This window comes from Arachis ipaensis, chromosome B6, assembly GCF_059453495.1.
Source record: "Arachis ipaensis isolate K30076 ecotype BB chromosome B6, ASM5945349v1, whole genome shotgun sequence".
Taxonomy (NCBI): Eukaryota; Viridiplantae; Streptophyta; class Magnoliopsida; order Fabales; family Fabaceae; genus Arachis; species Arachis ipaensis.
This window is the reverse complement of record NC_142441.1, coordinates 123,030,470-123,054,268: the sequence shown is the minus strand read 5'-3', so window position 1 is coordinate 123,054,268 and position 23,799 is coordinate 123,030,470. Positions and strand designations below refer to the sequence as shown.

Sequence of the window (23,799 nt, the reverse complement as noted above, 5' to 3'; positions counted from 1 at the left end):
GTTCACTCCTGATCAAAAATGATAATCCAAAATGAATCTATTGGAATTACTCTCAAAATCAAAGATCTTTTCGAGTGTTAAAAACTTAACAAGTTAACATGGTCTCTAAATTGTAAAAAGTGATTATGAATTTATTTCAAGACCAAAAAAAGAAAAATGCAAAGAACTTCTCAGAAAGGATGTTGATTTGGCGTAGAGGAGGCAATATATAAATCGGGAAGGACTGAAGGGTGTGTGGGGCTTAGACTGCTACCTAGTTCACCGCCACTGCCACCACCGCCACTACGGTCGTTCCTTGCTGTGGCCTTTACTCCTCCCAACTCAACTCAACTCAACTGCACCACAGCAACTCCATTTCTCTCCTCACCACTCCTCAGGTATGTATGTATGTAATGTTATTCTCAACTCTCATTTCCTCTTAATTCGATTCAAATCCAACACCTTACACCTTACTCAATTTGTTCTTCCCACTGCCATTATTTCAATCATAGGGTTCTGCTCTACGCATAACGCTTAGAACTTAGAAGGTCGAAACCCTAAACCCTATTTTACCTTTGGAATTGTTTTCACCCTACTTTGGCCGCATAAGTTTTTAATTCGAATACTGAGTTGTTTGGTTTGTTAGTACTAATGAACGTTTTCGTCAGTGATTTTTTTATATTTTTTATGTTTTTAGAAAAACAAAATCAAATTAAGGTTCACAATTTTAACCAAGTAAACCCTAATAACTCTGGACAATCTGCTTAGTTTCCGATTTCTATGGAAGAAGCTAGAACATTCTAAATTGTAAAATTAATTTGTGCCGAACCGATGTTTTGTTGCAAATAATGGGGATCCGATACATTTTGTCTTTTAATTTCTGATCAGGGATTTGTGCTGTGATTTGTTTCAGTTTGGTTTGCTCTTCTCCGTTTTTATTTCCTCTTTTAAGATTTTCTAATGATTGATTTTTCATTCATACTGCTGCTGGGTTTGCATGACATTAATATTCTAGCTTTCTTTACTCTTATATATTAATTCTTCATGTTCAACTTTTAATGCTAGAAACCTTAATATTTTAACTGTAAGTCTACAAGTTTCTCTTGTCTGTGGTATGCATTTTACTCATAATGAAGTAGACTTATGTCTGTGTTTTTGTTATCTTTTGAGAGCCTGTAATTATATGAGAAATGTTATTTGACCAACACTTTTTTCTTGCATTTGAACCAACTCTAACCAACTCTTCACTTTTATCCACTAAAGTGTTGGTCCCCTAGCATCTAAATATGTACATTTCTAACACAATGTGGTTTGGTTGCATGTTTCGATTCTGATAGGAACCGAGATCTAGCAGGAAATAGGGGATTTTATTGATGAATTAGGGATTGTGAGGGATTGTAAATCACAATCCCCTTATTGACATATACTGTTGGGTCTAACCAACTCGAGAGAATTTTCCTCTCCTGGACTAACAAGCTGAACAGAATTTTCTAACTGACTAAAAACTAACTCCTAGTATTTATAGACAGCAGCTAGTCCTGCTAAACTAGCTTAAAAGGAACCTGTTTCTTTTAGATTCCTATCATATGCCTGTATGGTTTTCAACATTGATAGCTTTTTCAATGTAAGTTCTATTGTATCTTATCTGCGTTCTTATTTTGTAAATAGTAAGTGCTGATTTACTACCAGTGTTATTGTGCAACTTTTATTTTGCTTGAGATACTATTTGGTAGTTGATATAACTGGTACCTCTGTCTTGTTGTTTATGATTGTCTTCTTCAAAAGCCCCTAATTGCTAGTAGTATGTAATTGTTAGCTTGGATGTCTAATGTGCTAACTAATTGTTTTATTAGGTGCTTCATTATCTTGGAAGATCTGCCTTTACTGTTGCAATATTCACATAAATGAAATAGGCAATTACCTGCAGAATGCGCCAGTTTTATATCAGTTTTATTTTAGGAGAAGAGTTTCTAGCCTTGTAGCTGAACATTAGAATTTGATGCAAGTTTCCCTTCTTTCAATGGGGGGTCATTGCATGGATCATATATTGTACTAGTGTCCTGTCAGAAACTATGTTCGTAGACTAATTACTTAAATCCAAAACTCAATTGTTCCACCTATAGTTTCTCTGGCTGCCTTACACATCTTACTGCTTTCTATCCTTCATCTGAGCTGCACCTCGTCTTGGGGTTTCTTTAGACTTTCTTCACATATGACCAAACCACCTATGATAAAGCCTTATCATATTTTCCACAATGGGCACTACTCCAATTGTCTATCTAATACATTTATTCCCAAGTTCTAACCATGTTGTGTATATTGTATAGGGTGTTTATTCATCAAATACAATATTCGCATTTTTTCCCACATTGAGTTGGTTTTGATGTTGCCATTTTGCAGTCCAACATTCAGTTTCACACATCATTGTAGCCATGGCATAAATTTTTTCTCGAGCTTAAATAGAAAAGTTTCCTTCACAGGTGATAGGATCTAGCAGAAATTAGGGAATTTTATTGATGAACTAGGGATTGTAAATCACAATCCCTTGTTGAAGTACACTGTTGGATCTAACCAACTCTGGAGAGAGTTCCCTATCCTGAAGGAACAGCAAAACAGATTTTTCTAACTAACTAGAACTAACTAACTCCTAGTATTTATAGGAAGCAGTTAAGCCTAGAACTACTGCTCCTAACCTGCTAAACTAGCTTAAAAGAGCTAATCAGCAGCCAACCAGCAACAATTTTGAATTAAGTAATGAAAATTCGGCTTGTCTACTCCTTACCTCTCCTCCTATAAACCAATCCAAACCTGTTCTTATCATTACTCCCCCCTAGACAACCACCTTGTCCTCAAGGTGGAACTTTGGAAAAGAGCGTTGCAGCACGGCAGCCTCCTCCCAGCTATCCTCGCATGATGGAAGACCTTGCCGACGAACCAAGTACTCTAAAGGAGCTATCCCCCGCTGACCTAGATGCCAAATGCCCTCAGGCTGCACCATTAATTCGCCATCCTCTGCCATCACTGATGGTAAAACCTGCGGTTGCTGTGATGCCGGGATAGCCTCCTTCAACTTTCTTACGTGGAAGACTAGGTGGAGCTTGCACCCGTCCAGCAGCGCCAATCAATATGCCACTAGGCCCACCCTCTCAAGTACTTTGAAAGGCCCATAGAAGCGAGGGCTCAGTTTCCATTCATCCTCCGAGCCAAGGAACGCATTCGGTAAGGTTGTAGCTTGAGGTACACCCAGTCTCCTATCCCAACTTCCACCTCCCTTTGCTTCTTATCCGCCGTTTGCTTCATTCTGTGCTGAGCTTGAGCCAAATGCTGCTTTAACTCAGCTAGAACTGCATCCCTGGTGGCTATTAGTGCAGCAACTTCCTCAACCTGTGACGGGTATGTCTCTCCTGGAAACAAAATTGGGGGAGGCACCCCGTACAACAACAACAACAACAACAAAGCCTTGTCCCACTAGGTGGGGTCGGCTACATAAATCAAACGACGGCATTGTGCTCTGTCATGTATCATGTTTACAGAGAGACCATTTACATGTAGATCTCGTTTGACCATCTCATGGATGGTCTTCTTGTGTTAAACCAATATTTTGCCCATTCCAACCACCTCTTCGGATATCTACCCACAAAGCACCTCAAGTAAGTTTCGAGGTACCTATTCACCACCTTTGTCTGCCCATCCATCTATCGGTGAAATGTGGTGCTGTATTTCAGCTTTGTGCCTGCCGCCTGGAATAATTCGGACCAAAATCTGCTCATGAAAACTCTTATCTTGGTAGGAAACAATGGATTTCGGAAATTCATGAAGCTTCACCACCTCCGTAATGAAAACTGCAGCTGCTACTTTGGCTAAGAAAGGGTGTGATAACGGTATAAAGTGGGCATATTTGCTCAGCTGGTTGACCACCACAAAAATGGTGTCCATGTCCTTTGCCTTGGGCAAGCCGACCACAAAATCCATCGTGATATGTTCCCATGTTCTCTTCGGAATGGGCAAGGGCTGCAGCAGTCCCGCTGGCTTAAGCGCGATGTACTTGCTTTGTTGGCAAATGGAGCAAGCGGCCACATAATCCTTCACCCGTCGTTGCATCCCCTTCCAATAGACCACTGCCACCAGCCTCTTGTACGTTTGAAAGTACCCCGAATGGCCCCCCATCCCGCTGTTGTGATGCTCGGCAATAGGGAGGGTATGTGAGCTGAATTCGCTGGTAACACTACTCTTCCTTGATAGAACAGCGTCCCTTTCCTTAAGGAGTAACCACGGAAATCCTCAGACCCCTTCTATAAGGCAACCACCATTTTCTGCGGCTCCGAATCGTTCTTTATCTCAGCGTCTATACTGTCCCAAAGATTTATGTGCATTACCGAGACAGCCTTGGCTATCATTTGCTGCGAAAGAGCATCCGTTGCCTTATTTTCCATCCCTGGCCGATACTGGATGTCGAAGTCCAAGCCCAACAACTTTGTTGTCCACTTGAGGTGGGACGGATCCATCAATCGCTGCTCGGTGAGAAACTTCAAACTCCGCTGGTCCGTAAGCACCGTGAATGACTTCCCAACAAGTAATGTCACCATTTCTGGACAGAAAGCACCATCACTATCAATTCCCTCTTGTAAGCTGATTTTTGACGCACTCTTGGTGACAATGCTCGACTTAGAAATGCAATTGGGCGCCCCTATTGAGACAGCACAGCCCCCCACTGTTCACTTGAGGCATCGGTCTCTATGACAAACTCTTGTGTAAAATCCGGGACAACCAATGTGGGAAGGGCGGCCATGAGGGATTTTAGTTGTTCAAAGGCTGCCATCGCTCTAGCCTCTAGCGTTCCATTCAAAAGCATTCTTTCTTGTTAAATTTGTCAATGGTTTGACAATGGTGCCATACCCTTGCACAAACCGCCGATAGTACCCGGTGAGGCCCAAAAAATCCCTCAAGGCGTGTACATCCTTTAGGGACTGGCCAAGCAAGCATGGCTGCTGTTTTGCCAGGGTTTGCAGCCACCCCTTCAGCCGAGACTATGTGGCCCAAATACTCTATTAAATCCACCGCAAAAGTACACTTCTTGGCATTTAACACAAGCTGATTGGTGATGAGAATACAAAATACTTGCTGCAAGTGATTGGCACGACTCTCAACGTCCCGGCTGTAGATTAAGATGTCATCGAAGAAGACTAACACGAACTTCCAAAGTAGCATGTTAAGGATGTCATTCATCAATGCTTGAAACGAACTTTGCGCATTGGTTAGGCCAAAGGGCATTAGCAAGAACTTGTAGTGTCCCTCATGCGTCCGGAAGGTAGTTTTGTGAATGTCCTCATCGCACATCCTAATTTAATGATACCCGAACTTCAAATCAAGCTTGGAAAAAATCACCGCTCCAGCCCCAATTCTGCTGCAATTTTCGATGCTACAAAGTTATCCGAGGCCCCACAATCCACCATCACCCTCACTTGACACCCCTTCACCTCAGCCCATGCCTTGAATGACCTATGGTGGCGATTGGAGCATGTAAAGTTTGAGCTCCAGCTGCTCTATTGTGTCCGGAACAGCCTCGTGCTCCAACCAGTTCCCTTCCTCAGCCTCTGGTTCCATGATCAGTAGCTTGAACTCCTTGTTCTTGCATACATGCTCCGCTGAATACGGTTCGTCACAAAAGAAACACTCACCCCTCGCCTGTTTAGCTTTGTAGTCTTCATTGCTAAGGTGGCGCACTCCCCTCCGTTTTGCCGGTTCCGCCACGGATTCCCCACCCTTACTTGCTGGTCCTGACGCTGCTGCTGCTAGTGCTGTTTTGGTCGTTAAGACGCTCCGAGTCATTGGTTTGCCCTTGCTGCGGCCAGGAGCTGCTCGCAGTGCCATGGTACGGTTCTCAACCTTCTGCGCCAACACCATCAATTCATCCAGCGTTTGAAACGGGAACAACTTGCACTCCTCACAAAACTCAAGTTTCAGCCCGTTCAAGAACAGACCGATCAAGAAATTCGGATCGATCCTGCCCAAGGGACCTATGTACATCTCAAATTGATTGCGGTAATCCCTTACCGAAGTCAGCTGTTTCAACTTCAACAAAGATTGATACGGACTTATCAGCACCTCCGGTTGGAATCGATGCACTAATGCGTCCTTAAGGAAAGGCCATTGCTGTAATGGCGCTGTTGTCTCCCACCCCGTTGCCACGTGACCGTGCGGCCTTCCATCGCAAATGCCGCCACGGACAGCCACTCCTCCTCCGGGACTGCTCTAAGCAAGAAAAATTGCTCAATCCGGTTGATCCATACCATTGCATCATCGCCGCGGAAAATCGGAAGTTCCAGCTTCTGCCATTGTTCGCGCGCTTTGAAGCTCTGATTCCCCTGCGATCCAGAACTGTGCGAGTGCAGCGATCCGCCTGTGGACTGTAATCGTGCCGCTCTGCACTGCGGTTCTCACTCGCTTCAACACACGCATCCAATCAATGAAGCGCCTCTTGCATCGCTCTGAACATTTCTTCCATGCGAGACTCCATTGAATCAAATTGTGCTTCCATTCTTTTCGATCTCGACCGCACCATTCACCTCCAGGATCCAAGAGCTCTGAATACCAGTTGATAGGATCTAGCAGAAATTAGGGGATTTTAGTGATGAACTAGGGATTGTAAATCACAATCCCTAATTGAAGTATACTATTAGATCTAACCAACTCTGGAGAGAGTTCCCTCTCCTGAACTAACAGCAAAATAGATTTTTCTAACTAACTAGAACTAACTAACCCCAAGTATTTATAAGTAGTAGTTAAGCCTAGAACTACTGCTCCTAACCTGCTAAACTAGCTTAAAAGAGCCAACCAGCAGCCAACCAGCAACAATTATGAATTAAGTAATGAAAATTCAGCTTATCTACTCCTTATCTCCTCCTATAAACCAGTCCAAACCTGTTCCTATCATAACCACTTCATTTACTCATCTTGAATCATGCAGTTTATGCGTGCCTCTACTTTTTTGTCATTTTGTATGATGGACCAAGATGATCAGATTGTATATATTTTTAATGTTGTGGAATATACGCATGCATCTCATTTTTGGTAAATTTGAGGAGCAAGTGTGCTCGTGTGTGACCTTAATATGTTGTTTCCTTTTATTTTGTTATTTATAGGTTGATGTGTCTTCAATATGCTCTTTTCTCTTTTGTTTAATGTTCATGTAATGATTGGTGAATATGTTATTCACGTATATGTTATTTTATTTTTCACTTTTGCTTTATCTTGACATTGATTTGTTATTCTTTTTCATTCATTTTTGAGGGTATTGATGGTGGGCTAGGGGTCTGGATAGGTTATTGTTTTATGAACCTACACTGGCTAATGGCTATGCAACTGTGTTATTCAGCTTCTGACTCTAGTGTTTTTGAGATCTTTCTGCTCTCTTTCTCCTGATTCTATTTAATTGTTGGACACTGCAGTGTGTATAGAAATTGAAGTTGAATTTGAATTCTAAGCAACAGTCAATATGCAAGGCTTCCCTTCTGAAGGTGAAAATGCTTTGTCAGTTGTTGGTCCAAAGCCAATGGAATGGTCTACTGTTCCATACAGTGGTCCTCAAGTTCCTGGACCAAATGGAAAGAAGCGGACATCAAGTTTGGAATCGCCAATCATGTTGCTGACAGGTCACCAGAGTGCTATCTATACCATGAAGTTCAATCCATCAGGATCAGTCATTGCGTCTGGATCTCACGACAGAGAGATTTTCCTCTGGAATACGTATGGGGAATGCAAGAACTTTATGGTTCTAAAGGGTCACAAAAATGCAGTTTTAGACCTTCATTGGACTACAGATGGAACTCAGATAGTTTCTGCCAGCCCTGATAAAACTCTGAGGGCTTGGGATGTGGAAACAGGAAAACAAATTAAAAAGATGGTAGAGCATCTTTCATATGTCAATTCATGTTGTCCTTCGCGGAGGGGTCCGCCTCTTGTTGTCAGCGGATCAGACGATGGAACTGCTAAACTATGGGATATGCGTCAAAGGGGTTCCATCCAAACATTCCCAGATAAATACCAGATTACAGCTGTTAGCTTCTCCGATGCATCAGATAAGATCTATACCGGTGGTATTGATAATGATGTCAAGGTATGGGATTTGCGTAAGGGTGAAGTTATCATGACACTTCAAGGTCATCAAGATATGATTACTGGCATGCAGTTGAGTCCTGATGGTTCTTACCTTCTAACTAATGGCATGGATTGCAAGCTCTGCATTTGGGATATGCGCCCATACGCCCCCCAAAATCGCTGTGTAAAGGTGTTGGAAGGGCACCAACACAACTTTGAAAAGAACTTGTTGAAGTGCAATTGGTCATCCGATGGAAGCAAGGTCACAGCAGGGAGTTCGGATCGAATGGTTTATATATGGGATACCACGTCGCGACGCATCTTATATAAGCTTCCTGGGCACAATGGATCTGTTAATGAGTGTGTGTTTCACCCCAACGAACCTATTATTGGATCTTGCAGTAGCGACAAGCAGATCTATCTTGGAGAGATATGATGCAAATGTTTGGAAACTGGCCGAAATTAGATGAATATGTTGTTCTTTTTGGCAACTGCTTTTAGGGAATAGTGAATTTTAGAAAAGCTTAGTCTGCTGTTGTTCCTGGTGGAACAATTCAGTGTCTGTATAATATTCAGGCAAAACATTGTCTCATTTGTTGCTTCTTAATATAACTTGGAATTTTTGACATTGATGCTTGGGAAGAAAATGGCTCCAACGATTTAGGCAGCCTTTTGGCTTGATGCCTATTTGACAAAAGGTGTGTTATGTGTCTGTATAAAGTGTGGAACTCTGCGTTGATTCTCACTCTGATTACCACTTGACGGAGTTTGAACCTAATCTAAGTTGAGATCATGTCTTATGCAACGATAGATAAGGTATGGAAGTTTGCATCTTATTTGTATGCACCACATTTTTTTTTCACTTGCCTATGTGCTTGTTTGGTAGTTTTTATGAGAAAGATTTGAGAAGTTTGGAATGAATGTTATACATTTGAAAATTCAGAAAACCTTGCACTGCATAATTTTAAAACATTCAGTGCTTCAACTGTTGTTCTCGTTGTTTATATATGAACTAGATGAAGGAAAAAAAGAAAATGTATTGATTAACGTTGGGTCGTTTGAAGTTTTCTTCTATATGTAGTATATTCCACTTATAGGAATAAGACTTTATTGCTTTATTTATAAAAATAAATAAATAGTAACGAAAGAAAGAAAGAGGGTAAAGAGCATGAAGACATAAACTATACCTTTTAGGCGTGTTTATAACGTAGGACCGCAGGAATAGTTTGCAAGACTTGACAATAAATAGTATTATAGTAGTAGTATGAAGGCTGAAGCGACCAAAATAATTTGTAAGAGTTGTGGATGGCAATTTAGATCGACCCGAGCTGACTCACCTCGACCCGTTTCAAACGGGACAGCTATTTTTAACCATTGACGGGGTATGGGGTGGGTTTGGATAAGACTTGTTTATTTCTGTTTGGATATAGGGCGGATGAGTAATGATTGTCCCGTACTCCCGTCTCATTACCCGTCTTGTCCCGCCCGGCCCGGCCGCCCGGTATGTATATATGTACATGTTTCTGAACAATTTAGAATTATCTTTATACTTAATTATGTTCTTGAAGTATTTAATTATGTTTGGAATTTTATTGATTAATTTAGTTTAATTTATTTATCTTCATGTTATAAATTTTTTTAAAGAGAAAAACCATAAATCAATTAGATTTCGAGGCGAGTTAGGGCGGGACAGGATACTTGTGAATTTGGGTATAGGATAAAAAATTAAGATACCTGTAGGTAATAGGATACTTGTGAATTTGGGTATAGGATAAAAAATTAAGATACCTGTAGGTAATAGGACGGAAAATGAATCAATGCATTAGTGTTTGGGACGGGTATGGATATTTATCTATCCGTCTCACCTGGCTCCATTGCTGTCCCTAGCTAAGAGATCTGCCATTCCATTTAAATTAAAAATACAGTTGTAACGAGTGCTTTTTTTTTTTTTATATTGGATTAACAATAGTGTTTTTTTAAAATTTATTTAGAATGAAAGTAGTGTGGTTAAGTATAATTTACTTATATGTGATTAAAAAATAATTGAATACTATATACGGTAAAAAATTGATATTATTGAAGGATAAAACTAAAATTTATTTCTATGTATCGTTTTTGTTCCCAACGTTTTCGCTCTATTTAAGTTCCTAACGTTTCAAAATCATCTCAATTTTATCCCGTCGTCAATTCTGTTAACGTTGAGCTAATTTTGAAACGTTAAGGACTTAAATAGAACGATTGAAGCGTTAGGAATAACTTTAGAACTAACCCCAAACGTTATGAACAAAAATGATACTTTATTTAAAAAAGAACTCATACTTTTTTCTCTCTCATAATACCATCTAAGTAAAGAATACAAATATTGACGCAGTTTCAGTCTACCAAATGGAAGGGATGGAAAATTGGCGAGTGAAACCTACAATTGAGAATATAATAATAAAGGGTTAAGTACTGAAATCGTCCCTAAGGTTTGGGGTGAAAATCAAAATCGTCTCCGACTTTTTTTTGTTATTAAAATCATCCTCAACGTTACAAAACGTTATAAAATCGTCCATTTCCACTTCAATTTTATTTTTTTACCATATTACCCTTCATTATTAATAAAAATAATTAAAAATAATATTAAAAAAATTAAAATAAGCCCCCTTCCCCCTCCTGACTCTCTCACCCCACCTCCTCACTCACCCTCCCTGACTTCCTCAACCCACTCCCTCACCCTCCACTCCTCATCCCTCACCCCTCACCCCTCACCCCTCACCCCTCACCCCTCACCCCACTCCCGACTCCCAAACCCTTCATCCCTCATCCCTCACCCCCTCACCCCATTCCCGTAACCCCCCATCCCCTTCCTCATGCCCCTCTCTTCAAATTCCCAACCCCAATTTTAACTTCAATTTTTTCTTCTTGCCGCCGCCACCGCCCTATTTATTCGTTTCTAGGGTTCGCCGCCGCCGCCGTCGCGTCGTCATCGGAAGACCACGTCGTCGCGTCGTTATCGGGAGGGGGACTCCGCCGGCGCTGCTTCTTCTTCTGTGATTGACTGCCTCTGCTTCTCCTTCTGCTTCTGCTTGAACCTTTTTCACTGGCAAAAAAAACGAAGATGCTATTCTCCACCGGAGACGGCGACCTCTTCGAGTCTGACGATCGGAGCTACCTGAGCTCCGGTGTCCTCGTCCTCGCCGGCAGGAGTCTTTTCCTCTTTGCGGTGCTTGGCTTCGGTGTTCGACATGCTGAGATTTAAGAACATGAACATCCTTTTTTTTAATTCTTTTTAATTTCTGTGGTTGTTGATTTTGGATTTGAAGTGCAATTGATGATTGTTGAACTGTTGTCAAATTTAAATTTGTTAGTAATTTATTTTGCTGAATTTGTTATTGTTCAATTTGCTGGATTTGCTGTTGTTGCTGGTGAAGAAGAGAAAAAGAATTGTTGTTGCTAGATTTACTTGTTGCTGTTGCTGAAGGGGAGAAGAAGACTTGGGGTTTTTTGGGTGGGAGAGGGGAAGGGGTGGAAGAAGTGATATCAAGATCCAAGGCCAGTGAGTGTGGCGGAGGAAGGGGTGGAAGAAGTGAGAGGCGTTAAGGAGTCAAGAATGGAGTTGCTGGTGGCGGAGGAGTAGAGGAGAGAGAGCGCGAGGGGAGGGCGGAGGAGGGTGGCGGTGTTGAAGTTGAACAAGAAGAGGAAGAAGCTGGGTTTTCTCACTAGGAAGAGACATCGGAGGTGCGGGTGCGGGTGCGGGTGCGGGTGCGGGTGGGGTGGGGGGAGGAGCTTTTTGTTTTTGTTTGTGTTTTTATTTTTTATTTTTTTAATTAATAGTTAAAGGTAATTTGGTCAAAAAATAAAATTGAGATAAAAAAAAAGGATGATTTTATAACGTTTTGTAACGTTGGGGATGATTTTAATAACAAAAAAAGGTCGGGGACGATTTTAATTTTCATCCCAGACTTTAGGGACGATTTCAGTACTTAACCCTAATAATAACAAATAATATAACAAACCCTCAATTGAGAATATGATAATAACAAATAATATAATAGAGTTGTGATAAATTAGAAAAATGATTTTAAATAAAGTTTAATTTTAGAGATGATTTTAATTTTAGGCTAAAAAATAGAAATAAAAATAGTATTTAACTAAAAAAAATACATTATATGTAATGCACATTTTTTCTTTTTAAATTTAAATTATAATTTGCATTTTTCAATTTGTTTTAGAAAAATGCTAGATGAATAAGTTATTTTTGTAACAAAATTAAGTTTTTTTCTTTTTCTTACTCTTCTCATTTTTCTGTTATTTTTCAATGAAAATTTTGTGTTATCAATTCTTAAGCTATTGAACTAACTTAGTTAAACTTGATTACCAAAATGATTTGATCATGAAAATACTAGTAATAATTTTATTCTACATTTAAAAATTTTCTTAGATCAGTCAATACATCTTCTATACTTAAAGGAGTTGAGGTGGTTTATCTTTTTTTTTCTATTAAAAAAATAATTTACAATTTTTTTTTGTAGCATATCTCAATTCAACGTGTCAACGACTAATTTATCGCGGATCTGAATTCTAGAGTTTTTGAAGTATTTTGCTTAACCTTTTCAACAACAAAAGCAAAATGACAAAATATAGCTAAATTGGGATTGGCTAAAGAGCCGATGTTAATAGAAGCACGAACCCTCTTCTTTTCAAATAACTTTTACTTGATCAATGTCACGAACCCGCAAGATTCGAAAACTGTTTGATTTGTTTTATGTATACATGGGACCTCTAGCAACATAGCATAGATATATCCTTGTTATTGTTGAAGACAAAAGATAAAGTTAATTAATATTTTTTATTCTGATTTTACTCATTTCAAAAAAATGGTATTTTTTTTTCTCTCTCATAATGCCATATAGGTAAAGAACACAAATATCGACACCATTTCAGTTAGTGACAAATTTAGGTTTTTTATTTTACCAAATGAAAGGGATGAAAAATTAGAGAGGAAAATCTACAACTAAAAATATAATAATAACAAATAATATAGCAGAGTTGTGAGTTGGATATAATGGCATAGAGTTAAAAATACTTTTTGGCAGTCGAGTAAGTACTTTTGAAAGAGATGGCAGCGGACAAGGGTATTTTTGAGGAAAGATAAAGAATTGAGAAATATGAATTTTGTTTAAAAATTAGAAAAATGATATTTTAAATAAAACTTAATGTTAGAGACGGTTTTGATTTTAGACTAAAACAATAAAAAAAATTGTACTTAACTAAAAAAATACATTACATGCAATGCACTTTTTTCTTTCAAAATTTTAATTACAATTTGCACTTTTCATTAGTTTTAGAGAAATGCTAGGTGAGTAAGTTATTTTTGTAACAAAGTTTGATTAAGTTTTCTTCTTCTCCTTCTTGCTCTCCTCATTTTTCTCGTTAATTTTTCAACTAAAATTGTGTTATCAATTTTTAAGCTATGTACTAACTTAGTTGAATTTGATTACTAAAATAATTTGACCATGAAACACCAATAATAATTTTATTTTACATTTAAAAAATTCTCTTAGATCAATCAATACATCTTCCATACTTAAAAGGAGTTGAGATGTTTTATTTCTTTTCTTTTTCTATTAAAAAAAATTAAAATTTTTTTATAGCATATCTCAATTCAACAAGTCAATGATTAATTTATCGTGAATCTGAGTTCAAGTTTATCGCTGATTAAAATATTATTGCATCCATAAGGTGTAATTCAAATTCCTAACACTTTTTTAAACAAATTAACGAATTAAGACTAATCTATGTTGATTTAATTTAAACCTATTTTAATTTGAAGTACTTCGCTTGACTTCTTCAACAACATAAGTGAAATGACAAAATGTAGTTAAATTGGGATTGGCTAGAGAGCCAATATTAACGGGAGTACAAACCTTCTTTTCCTCAAATGACTTTTACTTTACCAATGTCGCGATTCACGAGATTCAGAAAACTGTTTGATTTGTTTTATGTTTACATGGAACCTCTAACAACATGGCATAGATATTTTGTTATTATTGTTGAAGACAAAAAATAAAATTAATTATTATTTTTCATTCCGGTTTTACTCATTCTAAAAAAATCGTACTTTTCTCTCTCTCATAATGTCGTACAAGTAAAGAATACAAATATTAAAACAGTAGATGACAAATTTAAATTTTTCAACCTACCAAATGGAAGAGATGAAAAATTGGAGAGTGAAACCACGACTGAGGATATAATAATAACAAATAATATAACATAGTTGTGAGTTGGATATAGTGGCGTAGAATTCAAAATGCTTTTAGGCAGTGAAGTGAATACTTTTGGAAGAGATGAGAGCGGACAAGAATATTTTTGAGGAAAGATAAAGAATTGAAAAAATGTGAGAGTATTTTGTTTAAAAATTAAAAAAAAATAATATTTTAAATAAAGCTTACTATTATAGATGATTTTAATTTTAGACTAAAATAATAGAAATAAAAATCGTACTTAATCAAAAAAATACATTATATGTAATGTACTTTTTTTTTCTAAAATTATAATTTGTACTTTTCATTAGTTTTAGAGAAATACTAGGTGAGTAAATTATTTTTTTAAGAAAGTTTAATTAAGTTTTTTTTTGCTCTTTTCGTTTTTCTCGTTCTTTCTTAATTAAAATTTTGTGTTATCAATCTTTAAGCTATTAAACTAACTTAGTTGAAGTTGATTACTAAAATAATTTGATCACAAGACACCAGTAATAATTTTATTCTACATCTAAAAAATTCTCTTAGATCAATCAATACATCTTCTGTACTTAAAAGAGTTGAGGTATTTTATTTCTTTTCTTTTTCTATTAAAAAGGGATAATTTAAAATTTTTTATGGCATATCTCAATGCAACAGATCAATGATTAATTTGTCGCGGATTTAAGTTTGAGTTTGTCGCTTGTTAAAATGTTGCATGAATAATAAGTTGTAATTCAAATTCCTAATAATTCTTTAAGTGAATTAATGAATTAATCATTAGACTAATCTAAGTTAGTTTAATTTAAACTTATTTTAATCTGAAGTACCTCACTCAACTTCTTCAACAACAAAAGCAAAATGACAAAATATAATTAAATTAGAATTGGTTAGAGAGCCAATGTTAATGGGAGTACAAACTTTCTTCTTCTTAAATAACTTTTACATGACCAATGTCATAACTTACAAAATTTGAAAATCTGTTTGAGTTGTTTCAAGTATTATGAGACCTCAAGCAACATGGCATAGATATTTTTTTATCATTGTTGAAGGCAAAAAATAAAATTAATTAATATTTTTTATTCGGTTTTACACATTCCAAAAAAAATCGTACTTTTCTCTTTTTCATAATGCCATATAAATAAAGAACACAAATATTGACGCAGTTTCAGTTGATGACAAATTTAGACTTTTTATCCTATCAAATGGAATGAAGAGAAAATTGGTTACTAAAACCCACAATTGAGGATATAATAATAACAAATAGGATACTGTTAGGAAGCTAATGATCTAGGTGTACAATGTGTATAATGACTAAATAATATAACAAAGATTACTCTCTGGCGAAGGGGATCGGAGTTGGGAAGCACACAGTGAGCGAGATCTTCAGTGTTGGAGGGTACCAGTAGGCCATATACTTCTATCCTGACGGCAAGAACTCTGAGGACAACTCCGCCTATGTCTCTGTCTTCATCGCCCTCGCTAGCGACGGTACCGACGTTAGGGCACTCTTTGAGCTCACCCTCCTCGACCAGAGCGGCAACGGCAAGCATAAGGTCCACAGCCACTTTGACTACTCCCTCGAGAGCGGTCCCTACACTCTCAAGTACCGCGACAGCATGTGGTAGGTTAATTAGGTAGTAAATTAGTTAGTTATTAATCAATTAATCCGTTATGATCGGAATTTGTTAGTTTTTCCGCTATCTTTGTTTTGAACGCAATGCTATTTGCTAGGTTTTCTTGTTGTCTTTATAAGGTTTGGTTTTTGCTGTGTTTGAATTAAGTGGATTTTATGTTTTTTTTGTAACGGATTATGGTGTGTGATTTTGTTGAGATGATTTGGAAAGAGAAGTGAGGATGAACTACTTGTGTGATCAAATAGTTTTATTTCGTGCGTGAAGCGACTTATTTTGTGTTTATGATAGCTTATAGAGGGGAAACTTTGTCCCTTCGGGGACATCCCATAAAGTTGTCAGTTGGATGCAGTGGCAGAGCAGAGTTAAAAATACTTTGTGGCTGTTCAATAAGTATTTTTTGAAAAAGATGGTAGTGTAAAAGGGTATTTTTGGAGAAGATAAGGAATTGAAAAATATGAGAGTATTTTGTTTAAAAATTAGAAAAATAATAATTTTAAACAAAATTTAATTTTAGAGATGATTTTGATTTTGGACTAAAATAATAGAAACAAAAAGCGTACTTAACTAAAAAAAAATACATTATATGCAATGCACAATAATTTACACTTTTCAATTATTTTAAAAAAAATACTAAGTGAGTAAGTTATTTTTGTAACAAATTTTAATGAAGTTATTTTTGAATAGATTTTATTAATTAATTTTATAATAAAATTAATATTTATATACTAAAATAAAAATAATATATAAAAATTGACAAAATATATTTTTAATTAAAACTAACAAAATATAAATTTTAGAGAGTATTAAGAATAATAAAAAAAATTAAATATTTATCTTAGTAGTGATTGAAATAAATTAAAATTTTTTTATGATATTTTTTATATAATATATTTTTAGTACTTTTAGTACTCTTTATTAGTATGTTATAATTTTTTATTATTATTATTTACGATTAAGTTTTTATTTAATTTGCTTTACCTAATAGGATTAATAAATTATATTATAAAAAGATAATAAAAAAATAATACAAACAAATCACAATTATAAAAATGTATAATGTCAAACATATAATTAACAAAAAATAAAAATAATAATAATAGAAAAGGAGAGTTTACATAAACAGAAATAATAAGAATTTCATAAATAATACACTAACATGCATAAATGATAAAGTTGGTAAAATATAAATAAATATTAAATATTGATGGCTAAAAGTTTGTGGGTTAAACGCAGAAGCTCAAAATTTTTGCTTCTTGTAAAAGTGATTTTGAATGTCTGCGTTTATGAATAAAAAATTTGTCAAATAAAAAATTGAAGCTTTCAAAAAATCTAAACTTAGCTTCTTCTCTTTCAATGTGTTTGCCTAATTTGTAGCGAATCTAAGTTCTATTTAAAAGTTTGTCGTTGGTTAAAAAATTTGTTGCATGAACAAGATGTAATTCAAATTCCTAACACTTTATTAAGCGAATTAGTGAGTTAATCATCAGACTAATTTAAGTTGGTTTAATTTAAACCTATTTTAATCTGAAATATTTCGCTTAATTTTTTAAACAACAAAAGCGAAATGACAAAATGTAATTAAATTGGTATTGACTAGAGAACTAATATTAATAGAAATACGAACTATCTTCTTCTCAAATAACTTTTACTTGACCAAGATCACAAGTCACAAAATTCGAAAAATTTTTTTATTTGTTTTATGTATATTATATATGGGACTTCTAGCAAGATGGTAGAAATATTTTTTATTCCAATTTTACTCATAATCAAAATGAAGGATGAAGAAATTAAAAAAAAAATAGTCTCTCAAAAATATTTCCTTTTGAAAGTTTCTCTATCTCTTTTTTAATTAATATTTGTATTTTAAATGTAACAGTATCTAAAATTGAAGAACTAATTACTAAACAAATTATACGTTTTGAAAAAGTGTTGTACTAATTTTTATATAACGTTTTTAATGGAATTATTTTAAAATATAACGTCGATAATTGTATATTTTATTATTCTCATTATTGGTTATATTTTGTTAATTAATGATGAAAATTTGAACTTGTATCCGATTTGTATAATAATTAATAATTTAAAATAAAAATTTATTAAATAATATTTACCAAAAATAATTATTAAAAACTAATTTATATTACTTATTGTGTTTAACCGGACTTTAGTTTTTATATAGTTTTATTTTTGGTGTAATGTCCCAAAATATATAGTTATCTGAAGTAAATTGTCAATTAACAATAGTAAATTACTAAATTATTAGTTCAATCAAGTTGAATCTTTGGTTGAACCAGTTAATTTGATTATAATCAAATAATTATATAAATTTTTACTTTTTATTCTTTTTAAATTTTAAAGTAACTATAATTTTTAAAGTTTAATAACATTAATTAGTTTATACATATATACTATCATTTAAAATATAATTATTTATTAAAAAATAATATTAATGATTATTATTGTGATAATAGAGAATATATTTTTTTAAATTGTAATATTTAGTAAAGTTTATATTCATATTAATAATTATGCATATTTAAAAATAGGATCACTTTACCGTAAAAATTATCGTTATACAGATTTTATACAGATTTAATGTGTAGTTATTTTGAGGGACACGCGTCGATTTCTTTTGGTGGGCCATTGATGTTAAAAAAATTTGCCCGGATAATTAATAATATTTTAGTTATTGTATAATTGAATTTTAATGTAGTAGATGGTAGGGGTGCATATGGGTCGGGTGAAGTCGGGTTTGATGTGATCCAGACCCGACCCAAAATATATACCGGGTCTATTTATTAGATCCGAACCTGGTCCTAGACCCGATGAAACCAATACACTTTCGGGCCACAATTATACCGGGTGAAAACTGGGTGAAAACTACAAAATATTAAATTTCACATAAGAATAGTCATGATCCATCACTAATAACACAAAATATTAATTGTGTATGATGACCGGGCCACCGGGCTGACTTCGGGTGACCCGAGCTATGGCCCGGACCCGAACTATGGCCCGGACCCGACCCGACCCGAAATAATGACCGGGTCTATTTTTTAGACCCGTACCCGACCCTAAACCCAATAAAATCACACTAAATTAGTCCTTAAAGTGTTCGGGACCGGACCGGACCTTCGGACCGGGCCGGGTCTGTGCACCCCTAGTAGATGGAATGAGATAATTTTAATGCCGTGAACGTTTAGTTACGGGCGGCACTAGTATAAAACTGAATTGTTGAATCATGAGAAATCTTTTTACTTTTTTAGTATTTTTATTAAAACTAAAATTAAAAAATGGTTTCATAAGCTATGCATTTTTTACTAGTTTTAAAAGAAATACTCATTTCAGTTAAAAATGAAAATAATATTTCTTAATTATAATTAGAATTTTTTTGTAATGTATGTTAAAATAATCTATTTAATAATAAAAAATATAAATAAGTTTTAGATTATTCAACGAAAAGTTTCAATTGTTAGAATATACTCTTTATTTTTTAATTTTTTTATTAGCAAAACATTTTGCAACTGTAATAATAAAAAGAGTTAAATACAATTTTAGTCCTTAAGATATAGATTGAATTTTTTTTTCGTTCTCAACTTTTTTTACATGTAAAATCGTCTCTAAGGTTTAACGTAGTTTTAAAATTGTCCTTCAGACTAAAATACCCTTCTCCTCTTCTTCTTTTTCTTCTTCTTCTTCAGAAGCAAAAACAGAAACAAAAACAAACGTAGAAATAGGAGCTGAGAGTCAATGATACCTCTTTATAAGAACCTGAATTTTTCACGCAAAACCGTTTTTATAAAAATAATAATTTTAGAGCTTAGAATAGATTCAAAATTTAGAAGTTTTAATTTAAAAATATAAATGTGAAATTTGATTTTAGTGAATTTTTCTGAGTTGGAAAATATATATTTTTCGAAAATTTTTTGTAAAAGTACGTACTGGCACTTAAGCTGGCAGTACTAGCTCTAGTCTGTCCAGTATCGCGTATTTTGGAAAATAAGGTTTTGAAAGTGGATTTATTGTTTTGAAAAGGGTAAAAATAATTTAGAATTGAAAACTGGACACTAATCTTAAAGATTTTGGCCCAAAGTGGACCAAACGGACCTAAAATGCTAACGGATTGAACCGAACCCAAGGTCCAGCATATAAATATGTGTTTAATGAGTTTTAAACTCATTTTGTTGGGAGAAGAGAGAGAGAGAGCCGCAGTTTTAAAGAGAGGAGAAAGGGGTGGTGTTACTATTCACCTCCACCTTCCGGGAGCCATATCTTGAGCTACGGAGTTCCGATTGACAAGCCGTTTGCGGCCACGCAAAACTCTCGATGAGCTTTTCCTTTCTATTCAAAGAAACCTGGTAAAAAATTGCTGTTCACTCTCCAGTTTCGTGTCCTAAGTTCTGCGCATTTTTTAGGTTTAGTTTTTGAGCAAGTTTTGTGATTTTGGTTGTTTAGGTGATCTCTAGTAGTGGATAAATGTTGGATTTTACTCCTAATCTTGTTGGATAAGGTAAGGTTTCACTAACTCCTTGTGTTTAGTTGTTTTGTGTATCTTAAGTTTTGATTTTGGTGATATATGTGTTGTTAGTTTGAGCTTTGGTGTTTGTTGAAGTTGGTTGAGGTTTTGGATCAAGTTTGGTGGCTTCGTTTTGGTGTTTGGTGTGTTTGGTAATTGGCCAAGGTATGATTTCAGTTTTCTTTATGTAATATGTAATATTTCTGGACACTTAGACTAGTTGACCTTAAGATAGGATTGAATTATGTACGTGGCATGTGAATTGTGAGGAAGATTTCATGAGTTGTGTATGTTAGAGTTTGATTATGATGTTGATGAGAAAATTTATGATTGGTGTTGTTGATGTGGATGGATTGGTGTTGTAGTGGTGTTGTGTGGGAGGAATTGGGATAATAATGATAATGATTATATGATTTGATGATGATTGTGGCATTTTAATGATTATGAAGGTTGATAATGAATGTGAGACTTATTGTTATTGATGAGGGTTTGTTGATATGGTTGATGATTGATGTTGAATATTAATGTTGTTGGTAATTGGAGATGAGTGTTTAAAGAGTTGATAAATTGAGATAGTAAATCTTGATATTGTTATGGTTGTTGAGAGTTGTTGGTGTTCTTGATGATTATTGATGATGTTGTTGTATGATGTGAAAATTAGAAAATGATGATCTTTGAGGATTGTTAATGATTGATGGGGTTTATTGATGTTGATAGAGTATGATGGGATGATAGTTGTGATGTAAATTGTTGAGATTTGAGTTTACAAGTAGAAATTGGTTTACGGAGTTGATGATTTTTATGTGTTGCTAAGTTATAGATTGAAGGAAAGGTATATAAGTATAGTTTAGGTACCTTGGGATTATTTTGAATGTGGGATAAGTGATTTTGGATTGGAGTTGGTATGGTTTTGGCCTGATTTTGGTTGAAATATTTTGAAAGTTGAGGTTTGACAAAATTCTGCATAATCTATTTTCTGGCAGTCGTTTCGAACGCTTTTTGGGAACGATCTAACCATCACAATTGAATGGAGTTAATTTCTCTTGAATCTTTGTGATGTGTAGAAAAATCTTGGAAAATTTGGTTAAAGTTTAACGGTTAGATTAGGAGATATAAAGTTTTGAAGTTTGTTACTTCAAAACTGATTTTCTGCTGCTAAATAATCAAACCAACAATTTTCCAAGCCTATATCTCCCAATCCTGACCATAATTTTGAGTAGGACCAAAAGGACATTGAGACTTAGACTATTTTCTTGTTTGTGTCAAAATTTTAAACTATTATAAATTTTGTAGAAGGAGTTGTGCTCGTTTTAAAAGTAGAGCTTTTAGCTATTTTGACAGCAAAACTAGTTTTTGAAAGTAAACTTGTAGTCAGTATAACTCTCTCCAGAAAAATAATTTTTTTATGAGACTTTGACTGATTTAAAGCTCTATGAGTCTAGTTTATTTCTGAAAAATTTCAGATACATCAAATGAAAATATGATTTTTGGTGGATTTTCTAAGAAACAGGGTAACTTGCTGTTTTGGTGCAGAGATTTCAAACTTAAAATCAGTTTTTGCAAGAGAAATGGTTTTTCCTTTTTATTTTATTCAATTAAACTATTTCAACTGGGTTCAAACCTATAGGATACCACCATTTTGAGTCTAGAGACGGAGAATTCGGCTTGTAAACTTCTATAACACCATTTTAAGACTCTTAAGCTTATTTTCGGATATCAGACATGGGAAAGGTCCTAGAAGGATTTTATTTGGTAATTCTTTGAAAAGTTAGCGAACAGAGGTTTATGTTTCTGGTGTATTGAGAATAAGTTTGGTTGAGAGAGAAGGAAGAGTAGTGAACTGGGTGATGGCAGACAATGAATTGAGAAACTGATGAACTGATGAGTTCAGAATGGAAATTATGAATTGATGATGGATGTGATGAGTTGAGGACTCAAAAAGGAATGAATGATCCTGATGAATGTTGAGAGTGTGCCAGACACTATATCCTTGGAATGATAATGATTGAAAGAGAGTGTGCCAGGCACTATATCCTTGGAATGTTGAGAATTGATAATTGAAAGTGGATTGAGATGAAAAATGGTAATGACTGGTGATGATTTGAGGTGATGGATTTGTTGGATGTGGAAAGTGTGCCAGGCACTATATCCTTGGAATGATTTATGATGAGATAGACATTGTTGTTGTTTTTCCTTCTTTGCCGCAAGAGTGTGCCAGGTACTATATCCTCGGAATGAGCATGCAAGTGTGCTAGGCATTATATCCTCGAAACGATAGTGTGCTAGGCACTATATCCTCGGAACAAAAGCGTGCCAGACGCTATATCCTCGGACATGGCAGAAAGGCGACATCCGAAAGGATGTGTCGGGTTGGCATTCATAGACCGACAAGTGATATCACGAGCCAATAGGATAGACATTCATCATATGCATCTCTTATGTGCTTGCTTGCTTTGATTACTTGAGTTTGCTTACTTGTATAATATGCCTACTTGCTTCTTGAATTACTTGCTGTATATGAAAACTATTTGTGTTTTACTTATTTGCAATAATTGTGATTGTCTGGTGCTGAGGAGGTTAGGTAGACGGTGGCAATGGGATTGCACGAAGGTTAAGGTGGTGAAGGCTGTGGAATATAGTGGTGTGATTAGTATTAGTTAGAATTTTCTAAGTTTAGATAACCCGATTTATGGTTTAAGTTTTTTTATGTATTTATTTTTTTCCGTTAAGCTTGATTATCTGTATGTGATGTGAAGTTCTAGGATTGCCTTCGGCGTCCCGGAGCCTTACATCTTACATCATTGGGCACTGTTACCATACTGAGAACTTCCGGTTCTCATTCCATATTTTGTTGTTATTTTTCAGATACACGTCGTGATTCACCTCGGTGAAATTGCGGATATAGTGACAAAGCGGAGTATGGTTTCTTTCTGGCTTATTACTGTTTTATTTTGTTGTAGTAGTTTCTCTCACCTTTTCTGTTTTAGACTGTATGACCTTAGACGCTTACTTGAGAGATAAGTTGTATAAGCTATTTTAATTCTAAAATTCTGTATTTTCTATTTGTAACTAGTCGGCTTAAACTCCGCAAGCTGCGGCTAGTTCTCTATGATTATAATAATATTGTATATATATATGTTTTATTCTTTTACATCTAAACCTTGTATCTTGTACGTTAACTTCGTGTGACGTTTTGTGCCTTTATAATTCTGTTATTGAGCTTAATCCTTCATCGGGTTTCTAGATTATATCATTTCCTTCTATATACATATATGTATAAGCCTTAGGATTGTCGTAACCTCTAGTTAACCTTTACTTTACAGCTAGAGGTAAGGCTTAGGGTAATTGG

The 23,799-nt window shown here is 35.2% G+C and overlaps 1 protein-coding gene across 2 annotated transcripts; it reads left to right on the top strand.

The window, feature by feature from the left end:
• Positions 1–113: 113 nt before the first annotated feature.
• On the top strand, positions 114–8,936 carry LOC107604804 (Transducin/WD40 repeat-like superfamily protein). 2 transcript variants are annotated; one of them, XM_016306500.3, is made up of 2 exons: positions 114–377; positions 7,428–8,936. In XM_016306500.3, exon 2 carries the CDS (start codon positions 7,475–7,477, stop codon positions 8,510–8,512), a length of 1,038 nt encoding a protein of 345 aa, XP_016161986.1. In that variant the 5' UTR covers positions 114–377; positions 7,428–7,474; the 3' UTR covers positions 8,513–8,936. The 2 variants fall into 2 exon arrangements, with proteins under 2 accessions (XP_016161986.1, XP_088347400.1); XM_088491274.1 differs by having other exon boundaries at positions 135–385.
• Positions 8,937–23,799: the final 14,863 nt, after the last annotated feature.

Coding starts and splice junctions, on each gene's coding strand:
- LOC107604804 (XM_016306500.3), top strand. CDS start 7,475: ATGCAAGGCTTCCCTTCTGAAGGTGAAAATGCTTTGTCAGTTGTTGGT.